An 11526-nucleotide genomic window follows, 5' to 3' on the forward strand; every position below is an offset into this window, starting at 1 on the left:
TCATACTGTGGGAATATTTTTCAGTGGCAGGGATTGGGGATAGTCAGGATAGAGGCAAAGATGAACTGAGCAAAGTACAGAGAGATAAGGCTAATAAGGAATAAGGCTGTGACATAATGTGGAAAAAGTTGAGGGGTCTGAATACTTTCTGAAGGCACTGTATTTTCTGGTACAGTAGTCTGGAAAGCCAATTCTATGTGGATGTGTGTCATGAACTGCTCTAAACCTGTGCCAGTGGCAGGAAATGCCAATACACTTGTTTTTTATTGATACGACTATGCCAGCTAGGAATGTATCCTCTTTATTGGAGATATTGTAATTTCAAATATATGATATATTTTGATAGACCTTAAAAAATAAACCAGGCAAAATATTTATTTTCCTTTTGTTTTTAGCTTTATTTTGATTTGATCCTGTACAAAGGACAGAGCTCTGATGACATGAGTAGCCTATGTTGGCAGCTGAAGCATCCGTCTTCCTCATCCCTTATTTCTTACCATTCATCTACTGCTACTAATTTTACATTCACAAGAAACTGAGACAACGTGGACATCCATCCTGCAAGACTACAAACCCCTCAAGTAACTTTTCACTGTCAGCGTGAGGATTCCAACACAAACTAGCTTTTGTAGGCTATCCATGGCCTTCAACTGATTTACCAGAAAAGGAGAAGAATGGAAAATGGTAAGATAAAATAAGTTAAGGGCATTTAAAAAATGATGGATGAGATGATAGAGAGATAATGATGAGGAAAGATGGTCTTTACATGATTACACAACACAAACTACAAATGGACAAGTACAAAATAAAACGGACATAATGAAAATATGACATAATGATCAAATAAGTGTGCAACACCCACAATATACACAAGACACAATGCCAACATGCGATGGACAAAGTAAAAGACAGAGAACATGCAAAAATAAAATAAATCTATACATTATATATGCTATTAAAATGTGACTGGCCACAATGTATACATAAGTGTACATTGATCTCATGAAATACGATACAAATATGAGACTACAGTGAAACACAAGCAAACAAAATGATGGAAAGCATGATAATTGTGGAATGAGATGAAATTATGGATGGAATGAATGAATTATAGAGAAAGTTCATGAAATAGAGATGACATGCCCAGCTAAATAAAGTGACAACGAGACGTCAACATGAGCATTGGGGAAGGTAACCTAAACTAGATTACACAAGACATCACTACTGCTGCCCAATCACAGTGACCTAGTATGGTAGATTATCAGGTGAGAATCAAATTAGAAATCAAATTTGACATCTGAGGTTTGTGGGGGAATCTGCATCTGTTGTAGTAATGTTGCACACTCATTCATCTCCATTCAATGTCTATTATGCTGCTTGTGGTAAAAGTAAAGACAGCAAGAGCCAAAATTGCCAATGACAAGGTGTTTTTTTCCCAAGCCATAAAACAAGTTCATATCCCTGAGAATACTTAGTTAAAATATACGTTACATAATAAAGATAGTCACAAATTCTTCTTTGTTATACAAAATGTGGGAAATAAGGATGCCAGAGTTAAACAGGACGATAGAATGATAGAATCCTTGTTCTGTTAAAAGTCGTGTGTGTAACCAGCGAAGGATTGGGGATCCTGAGGGAGAGGAAAGGGGGAGGAGGATGATGTTGTTTCATCCAATTTGTACCAGTGACAGACTACACATTATGCTCAGCCATGACAAGCAACTGTCTCATCTCTACAGGAATCAGATTGTATATGTGTGATATTCGGCATCGATGACAGATTTCATCTATGGTGATAAAAGAAGTGCCGAGGCACGTGAAATGAGAACCCACCCATTTCACGGGTATGTCACTTGTTTGTTTACTCAACCTTTGAGACGGCATTGCTTTTTGTAAATTGAAAGTTGTATACCATGACGAAGAGGAGCAAAATAGAGGATATAAGGAGAGAAGCACTTGGAGACAGGGGAGGAGAAAAAAAGGAAAATGGCTGCTGGTTAATCCTAGATAGAATATCGCTGCAAACCTGATAAAGATAGACAGATACCAGAACAGAGTCCTAATCATGAGCAGACATGTTGTATGTGAACTTTGGCAGCTGCAGAAACAAAAGAAGAAACCAGTTAAAGATGGAGACGGTTCTTTTCTGTACCGCTTTCCTTTTTTGGGGGGAGGGGTGGGGGGGGGGGGTTCTTCACTTTGGTATATGTTTTGATAGTTTCAGTCAAACACAGTGAGAGGGCTGGGGGCAGATGGATGGTTTGAACAGAGACGGTAGAGAAAGTGACACATCCCACCTTCATTTTTTGCTGATTGGAGTGGGGACGCTCTGGTCTAGTTATTGCCCCACCCTGCCGGAGGGGGTGCCCCAGAGTGAGACATCTCTCTTGCTCAGAAACAATAACTAAACCAGAGCCAGCTGTTTCCTTTCTCGTGTGTACATGCCAGTTATTATGGAGGAACTGTGAGTTTACGTGGCAAAGCATGCTCACGAAAGAGAGGGAACACCCACTTCCACAGACGGGAACATTGAATATTTTTTACAATAGTAAACTGCTTGAGTGAACTATCTTCATGTATCCACAATCTTTGGTTGTACGTAGATGGAGGTGGAAGTAGAGGATTGTGGGATGGATGGTGGAGGTCTGAAAGATTTAGATGATACCATACTTGGCCAGCTCGCTAAGCTCTAGGTGGTTGAAGGCCTCCCAGGGGCAGATGACTGTGATGTCTGCAGAGGAAACATATTATGTTTAGTAACAGTCAGTAGACCAAGCAAACCCACTATGGTTTTCTACAGTTTTTAGGGAAGGTACAGGTAGAGTAGACGAACAGTTGTAATGAACTTACCAGTGCCTAAACCCTCCATTCCAGGGATATCATCACCAAAGCTGTAAAGGAGACAGAGTTAATTTATTTATAATCAAAACTCATGAAAATGTCATTGTGCACTTGTCGAATGACTGTTTGAAACTAAGAAAACCCAATAAATGTGGCCTTACCCCTGGATTCCCTTCTTGGGGGGCTTGCTCTTGAACTGGCGAGTCTGTCTCTGCTTGAATTTAGGGGGTCCCTTGCGTGGCGTGGCAGGGCCCCCGGTGACACGGGTGGCAGACTTGATCTCCAACTTGGGGACCTCGAGATTCATGGTTAGTAGTTAGAATTTTTTTTTTGTGCAGGTGGTTATGTGTTCAATCCACCTCTGAAGTGTTGTCGTCTTGATGAGATCTCCTCAACTGGGGAAATGAGGGAAACAGATTTTATCCAATTTTGACCATTCCATCAAAACTACAGTACATGATCTAGTGCTCACATTTTTATGACACTAAAAGCTTGTTCTTCAGTATTGAACATTTGGAGCTTAGAATGGAAGAAATTTGAATAAAGAAAAGAAGAAAGGAGATAGCTACTGGCAAGACGATCTTCAACAACACGGAGCATATTGAACACCAATGCTATCTGCTTTGATACCTACATTATTACATGTTTTATAAGGAACTTCAATTAACGAACAGCCCCTCACAACCTTGTCTGAGGGCTCAACCTAATGCCTTATCCCCTTACTGATCTGATATTAGTGGGATTACGTTTTAAATGCATATTGCCCTTGTAATTGAATGTCTATCTCGGATAGGCTACTTTGTTGAGTGACGCAAAATGATGACCCAATTTCATCATGTAATCCCAGCTCAAGTTAATAAGCACCCCCCTCCCCACCATCTCCACCCTCCTCGTTTCAAGTCAGCAGCCAGCCATCCACACTTGGGCTAATCTCATTAGTACAAGGACAACATTAAGAATATGCTGAGCATGCAGACTGTCTAAAGTGCTGCTCAATCTTATCCTCTCTTACAATGACATTCCAAAAACTCACAACATGGCTCATGACCTACAATGTTTCATATTGGATCCAATTTAACTATGTTGATGCAATATCAAAATTAATGTCCAATGGCTCATTGATAATTGAAACCTAAAACAATGAAATAAGAAAATAAAACATCAGCCTAATTTGCTTTCCACAATTAGGTAACTAGCATTATACAGACCTCTCTGAAAATAAATACACAAAACAATGTCATATTGTGGTTCTGTCTAAAACACATTTCCAACATCAATAACTTTCTGTCTAATTGTAATATTCATCCTTGAACCAGATGAGCACCAATTATCTGGAAAACACATCGGGCCATATTCATAGCTTGCAAACTACAGATATACTGTAGGATCTTAATTTAACCAGTTTCTCACATCAGGAAAATAATAGTTATTGTGTGGATTATAATTAATGTAACATTTTGTAGGGGTTACATTTTTAGTTAGGGCAAATCAAGTCTGAAATGTTGAAGTGGAAATTACAAATGTAAGAAGTATTTTTAAACCTTGAATACACTCCAAGTTAGAATTAGCTGCTGAGCAGGAACTGCAACAACAGGGTGATCATATTAAGACCCTACACCTGGTGTAGGTACTTAACGCAAATTGGTTTGTTTCTCCGACCCACCCCTCAAAACTGTCTCAGCACAGGACAAGGACTTCAATAATTCAAATAGAATATTCTGCTAATTTTTTACTCTTTCCCACTTCTCTTTTCTACAAAAAATGTTGAACAGTACAGTAACAAAATCCATCAAGTGTCTGTCATCATGGAGTAAGTTTCTGAATGGATGGGTGTACCCAGCGGCTACCCTTGCAAGTTAGACGATTGTTTCTGAAATATTACATATCTATAACTTTTATTTTTGTATCTTATTTAATTAGACAAGTCAGTTAAGAACAAATTGTTATTTACAACGACGGCCTACCAAAAGGCCTCCAGCAGGGATGGGGGCTGGGATTAAAAATATAAGACAAAACACACATCACGGCAAGAGAGAGACCACAACACGACATAAAGATAGACCTATAAGACAGCAAAGTTCATGTGAATAACTGGAAATTATTTCTACTCACCGGGTTCTTGGGTGAAGGCTAGCCAGACCAGTGGATGTGAGCTCTGGATGTGTGTGTGGGTCTATGCTAGGTTTGCTATGAAGGCCAGGTGGGGCTGCGGGACCTCTTATATTCACCTCTGCAGATTAGGAGTGTCCCGCCTCCCATCCCTGACCTACTGTCATCGCTGCTGTGGCCTGAGGTGGGGGTCAGGGGGTGGGGGACACTCATGAAGGAGTGGGGAGCAGAAGAGAGGGGGTGAGGGAAGATGGATGGAGGGAGTTGGAGCACAAAGACAGCAATAACTTGAATGCATTTAGTGTTGATTGTATTCTAGCTTGTTTTCCAAAGTGGTCTTCAATTGTTGTTTATCCACAGCCTTCCAAATCATTAAAACTAAATGCAGAGACATAATAAGGGATACCACATTGCACAGAGATGTGAATAAATCAATTGGATGAACGGTGTAATCGTGGCACCCAGAACCAAATCAGTTACTCGGTTTTAATGATAAGACTGTCACGAAAGATGATGAACTATGTCGCTAATACAATATTGACTTGGATGGTAATGAAGATTCTCCATATACTGGGAACCTTCCAGTCCTAGCCCAACTGAGCAGCCCTCCCACCACTTATGCAACATTCTCTCCATCCATCTGCTGGGCCTAGTTCTCTGGGATGCCCTGGCCCAGGGTGTCAACAAACCCTCAATCCCTGAACAGTATCTCAGATTGACCTATCTATTACTCGATGCACAAAATAGGCTAATCCTTTACGGCGAGTGTCTTCTTGGTGCACTACTCACCATTGCGTTCAGAGCTGAGATTACTCACTAGTACCTCACTCCAGACACCATTTCTGCTCTCGGATGTAGCCCTCCCTGACCCACCCACCCCACTCAGAAAAACAATTACTCTGACTGTAGTTGTGGATTATAGTGTCTGGATTCTGTTTTTCTGATTAGTTAATTACATTGGGTAAACCCACCCATGTGGCAGGGATTATTTCGCCTCAGTAGTTATTGACCAATCTGTGATCAATCTTGCTCATTATCTACAAGCATTACATTTTAAATTAGACAGATTGCATGTAGCAATCTGCATCAATACCATCTACTTGCATCAACACCGTAGCCTACAACGTGTATATTTACCTATGTTTGATGGTCTTTTGACCAGACAACTACTGCAGCATATTATCACTTAATGGGATATAGTTTAGTTTATTAGGATCCCCATTAGCTATTGCACATGCAGCAGCTACTCTTCCTGGGGTCCACATGAAACATACAAATACATGACAAAGGACAGAACAGTAATAGACTAGAACAGTAGAAGATATGACATGAAAAAAAAAAATAATAAAAAAAAAATAATATCAATATAGTGACATTGACAATGGGGGTCATTGCTGCCCTGAGGATGTGTCTGTCTGGTCTGGCTGTGCCTGATCACCTCTAAGGTCATAACTCACGAGGACACACAAGGTGCTTCAGTCTCTCTCTGTATGGAGGTAATGAAGGGTGAAGGATCACTCAGGAAGGGAGAGACAGCAGAGGGCCATGATCATTGTAAGCAATACTATTGTCAGGGATCAGTTCATATACTACATTCTGATCAGTAGCCTATGATATTAATTCTGGGACAATAATTATTCCTCCAGACTAGACACGAGGCATACCAACAGTTCTTCCCCTCAGATCGCTTCATATTGTCCAGAGCCCTTCTAATTCTGCTATCTTCACTGTTAGAACACCTTCTATGCTCCTCTAATGATATGGAGCACATGTCAGTGTGTGATTTTCGTAAGAGGTAAAAATGTGTGGGCCTATTGTTCATACCTGCGATATTGTTTCATGTCGCCCATAGCGCATTCCATGCATTCCTATTTTGAAGTGAATACCATTATTGGAAAATAGATACAATAGACTAGATTCATTTTACATCAGGCGGCTAAACAATATGTTACCTATACAAGGCATAGGCTAAGTCAGTGGTTCCCAACCAGGCGTACTAGGACCCCTGGGGGTTCTTGGCCAATCCACAGGGGGCACTTGAGAAGACTCATGGGACCATTGGCATACTGGTAAAATGCATGAGGGGGTACTTCAGAGTACACATCATGACTTGAGTGTAAATGCATTGTAAACTCCCAGGCATCTCCTAAAACACTGCAAGTTACTAGAATCCTGTGTTGATGTCATTCATTGGAGCTGTAGTCAGTCAATCACTAGTTGCCAAGCAGTGTGGAGTGCCCCTGGTTTCCTAGGTGACAATGAACCTGATGTTACCAGCTCTGTCCTACTAGGAATGCAGACAGCGCTAGCCTGGCAGCAAAAGGGTGCAGAGAGGGGACATGCTTTTGTTTGATCTGGGTTACTCTGGGGGGGATTAAAAAAGAGCTAGGTGCTTTAGGGTGATCGTGACTGGTTCTGACTTAATGGAAAAAATGTAAATTACTGGCTACACTGTAGTTTAATGCCCAAGTGCCTATTTCACCAATGCTACATGTCACAATGCCCTTTTCCTGTGCATTCGTTCTCACATGGAAACAAAACTTGTAGTGACACTACAGATAGTTCCTAGTGTGAGGTAAGCTTTCACCCATTGCAGTTGAAAACATTGAGGGAACCTCTGTCCCAGGTGTAGCAGGTATAGGATATAGAGGTGGCAAAATGTGCTATTCAACAGATGAACAGTGTATTATTGAAAAAGGGCAACCTCCAGTGGGCAATTGAGTTAAAATGGTCAAAGAAAATGACAAAGGCTTCATTCATTCACACAAGTACAATATTTATTTCACACATATGTTGTCCATCATCAACATACTTATAATTTAGATAATACAATAACACATCAACCAATATGAAAATGTATTCAGTCCATATACCTCAAACATGTCAAAATGTTAATCCATCAATTATAATTGTGCGTATTGAATTTGAAGTCTCAGCTAACTATCAAATCACTATCAAACCAAAGTTTGTCACGTGCACCGAATGCACTTACAAGCCCTAACCAACAGTGCAATTTATAAATATGAAATAGGTATGAGGTAAACAATAGATAAGTAAATAAATAAGAAAATTAAAAACAGTAAAATGACAGTAGCGAGGCTACCGTTGAAGTCGGAAGATTACATTTTTCAACCACTCCACAAATGTCTTGTTAACAAACTATAGTTTTGGTAAATTGGTTAGGTTAACTACTTTGTGTATGACACGAGTCATTTTTCAAACAATTGTTTACAGACGGATTATTTCACTTATAATTCACTGTATCACAATTCCAGTGGGTCAGAAGTCTACATACACTAAGTTGACTGTGCCTTTATACAGCTTGGAAAATTCCAGAAAATGATGTCATGGCTTTAGAAGCTTCTGCTAGGCTAATTGACATCATTTGAGTCAATTGGAGGTGTACACCTGTGGATGTATTTCAAGGCCTACCTTTAAACTCAGTGTCTCTTTGCTTGACATCATGGAAAAATCAAAAGAAATCAGCCAAGACCTCAAAAAACAATGTGTAGGCCTCCACAAGTCTGGTTCATCCTTGGTAGCAATTTCCAAACACCTGAAGGTACCACGTTCATCTGTACAAACAATAGTACGCAAGTATAAACACCATGGGACCACGCAGCCGCCATACCGCTCAGGAAGGAGACACGTTCTGTCTCCTGGAGATGAACGTACTTTGGTGCGAAAAGTGCAAATCAAACCCAGAACAACAGCAAAGGACCTTGAGAAGAAGCTGGAGGAAACAGGTAAAAAGGTATCTATATTCACAGTAAAACGAGTCCCATATCGACATAACCTGAAAGGGCACTCAGCAAGGAAGAAGCCACTGCTCCAAAATTGCCATAAAAAAAAGCCAGACTACAGTTTGCAACTGCACATGGGGACAAAGATCGTACTTTTTGGAGAAATGTCCTCTGGTCTGATAAAAAAAAAGAACTGTTTGGCCATAATGACCATTGTTATGTTTGGAGGAAAAAGGGGGAGGCTTGCAAGCCAAAGAACACCATCCCAACCGTGAAGCACGTGGGTGGAAGCATCATTTTGGGGGGGGGGGGGGTGCTTTGCTGCAGGAGGGACTGGTGCACTTCACAAAATAGATGGCATCATCAGGAGGAAAATTATGTGGATATATTGAAGCAATATCAAGACATTAGTCAGGAAGTTAAATCTTAGTCGCAAATGGGTCTTACAAATGGACAATGACCCCAAGCATACTTTCAAAGTTGTGGTAAAATGGCTTAAAGGACAACAAAGTCAAGGTCTTTGAAGTGGCCATCACAAAGCCCTGACCTCAACCCCATAGAACATTTGTGGGCAGAACTCAAAAAGCGAGCAAGGAGGCCTACAAACCTGGCTCAGTTACACGAGCTCTATGAGGAGGAATGGGCCAAAATTCAACCAACTTATTGTGTCAAGCTTGTGGAAGGCTACCCGAAACATTTGTCCCAAGTTAAACAATTTAAAGGCAATGCTACCAAATACTAATTGAGTGTATGTAAACTTCTAATTGAGTGTATGTAAACTTCTCACCCACTGGGAATGTGATGAAAGAAATAAAACATTCTTTCTACTATTCTTCTGACATTACACATTCTTAAAATAAAGTAGTGATCCTGACTGACCTAAGACAGGGAATTTTTACTAGGATTAAAATGTCAGGAATTGTGAAAAACTGAGTTTAAATGTATTTGGCTAAGGTGTATGTAAACTTCCGACTTCAACTGTACATAAAATGATAATACATGATTTATGCTACTCATGTAAAATACCCAATCTATAGTAAGTAAGAATATTTTATAATGACAAAAGCTAGTTAAAATGTCCTTGAACAAGTAAAATGACAGTTTGACAAACTCATACGATAAAATGCACACCAGTATTCAAATCTGAGGGAGTGATTTTAAAGTGCATACAGTATAAAAATGCCCTCACTGCCGCACAAAGCCATACTTAAAAACTTGACTTCTTCATCATCCTGATCTCCATCTTTAGGAACGCTTTTAGGTTCTCATCCGGGACGTTCTCCTCAATAGCAGCCAGGGCCTTTTCTATCCCCAACCCTCCATTACGGTAGTAGGCTAGGAGCTGTTCTGTGTGCTCGATCCATACACAGTTATGACAACCGCTCATACAGCAGTGGGTGGGAGTCGGTGGAGGGCCATTGGCCTTGGCAGGAGGGGAGTCAGAGGTACTGGGGCCAGAGCCAGACTCAGGGCTATTGACTGTTGTTGCTGTCTGTTGGCTACTGTCATTGGTTGATGTATTCAGAGTAGCTGAATCGGGTCCAATACCGTCAATGGTAGAGATACTACAAGGAGTGGCTGAATCAGGTCCAGTGACACTACAGATAGTTCCTAGTCTGAGGTAAGGTCTCACCCATGGCAGTTGAAAACATCGAGGGATTCTCTGTCCCAGGTGTAGTAGGTACAGGATACACAGCTGGTAGAAATATAAAGCATGTTAACTAATGTCATCGCCAGCAGATGACTCGCTTTCTTACACCTGCACTAGGGTTGGACAGACTTCCTGTGTAGATTAAGACACCACTAGCCTGCGCAATATGTCTTGGAAAATGTACCTCAATCCATGGATGAGAAATGTGTCGTACTTCGTACTCTGAAATGTCCCATTATCCCAACTGTTCACCAAGAAGATTGAATGACTGCTAGTTATTTTATTTACTTAATTTACATAGGAAGCCTATCCAACCCTAGTGCAGCTGTAAGCAAGCGGGTCGGATCTGCTGGCTACACGATCATGTTATTATGAAAACCGAGGTAAAGACAGTTTCAAGTTGGATATACAACGGATATTTGCCTGTAGTTTTCCTTACATCCACCAACATCAGTTAGGGACTGTCAACATAGTGACAAATCCAAATGTTCACATTTCAATAGCTCTTAAACCATTACTCCTAAAACTGTCAAAACTGGTTCTAGCTAACCTGACGGCATAGACACACATTGCAAACACTTTTTTTTGTAGATTTACATCTCACACTATTTTAAATTATTTACATTTTTTTTATTTTAATAGCTCATTGGTCATGTGACCGGACTTCAAAAAGGTTCAGAATGTACACTCAGTGGGCCCTTAGGTTTGTCCATTTCACACGTTTTTACATGAATTTTCAATGCTTTTAAATATTTCAAATTTCAATAGCTCCTTGGTCATATGACCTACTGATCTCAAACAAGATTCAGAATGTCCACTGACTACCCTTCTATATTGCACACCCTTCAGTTTGTCAATTTTGTCTTTTCATTGCGGAGGGCAGTGTGCCCTGAAATGGGTTCGCCCAGAGAAAGGGGCCCAAGCCTTGGAAAGCGTTGTGGTTTCGGCGGCGTCCAGTGAGCTCTCCCTGGCCCTTGAAAATCCGGGGGAGAGGGTGTAAATCTCACGCTGGACCGTACCCATATCCGCAGCAGGTCTCCAAGCTGAACAGCCTCTGGCATGTTATAACAATATAGGTAAGGAAAGTTGGCAGAAAAAGATCCATAACTTCAGGATAAGGATTGGCTCATTGTAGGTGGGTACGTCTCCTCTACGCTCACTAGACTTGAGGCTGAGACTAAA

General features: G+C 40.8%; 1 protein-coding gene across 1 annotated transcript; it reads right to left on the reverse strand.

The window, feature by feature from the left end:
* Positions 1-373: 373 nt before the first annotated feature.
* pde6gb (phosphodiesterase 6G, cGMP-specific, rod, gamma, paralog b) lies at positions 374-5099 on the reverse strand. Its single transcript, XM_046354400.1, has 4 exons — positions 4954-5099; positions 3003-3236; positions 2851-2891; positions 374-2731 (listed from the first exon to the last, which is right to left on the reverse strand). The coding sequence occupies exons 2-4, from the start codon at positions 3146-3148 to the stop codon at positions 2655-2657; spliced, it is 264 nt and encodes an 87-aa protein (XP_046210356.1). The 5' UTR covers positions 3149-3236; positions 4954-5099; the 3' UTR covers positions 374-2654.
* Positions 5100-11526: the final 6427 nt, after the last annotated feature.

Source organism: Oncorhynchus gorbuscha, linkage group LG06 (assembly GCF_021184085.1).
Source record: "Oncorhynchus gorbuscha isolate QuinsamMale2020 ecotype Even-year linkage group LG06, OgorEven_v1.0, whole genome shotgun sequence".
Lineage (NCBI taxonomy): Eukaryota > Metazoa > Chordata > Actinopteri > Salmoniformes > Salmonidae > Oncorhynchus > Oncorhynchus gorbuscha.

Coding starts and splice junctions, on each gene's coding strand:
- pde6gb (XM_046354400.1), bottom strand. CDS start 3,148: ATGAATCTCGAGGTCCCCAAGTTGGAGATCAAGTCTGCCACCCGTGTC. Junction 2,892..3,002: donor CCCAAGAAGGGAATCCAGGG/GTAAGGCCACAT, acceptor TCTCCTTTACAG/CTTTGGTGATGATATCCCTG. Junction 2,732..2,850: donor AATGGAGGGTTTAGGCACTG/GTAAGTTCATTA, acceptor TTTCCTCTGCAG/ACATCACAGTCATCTGCCCC.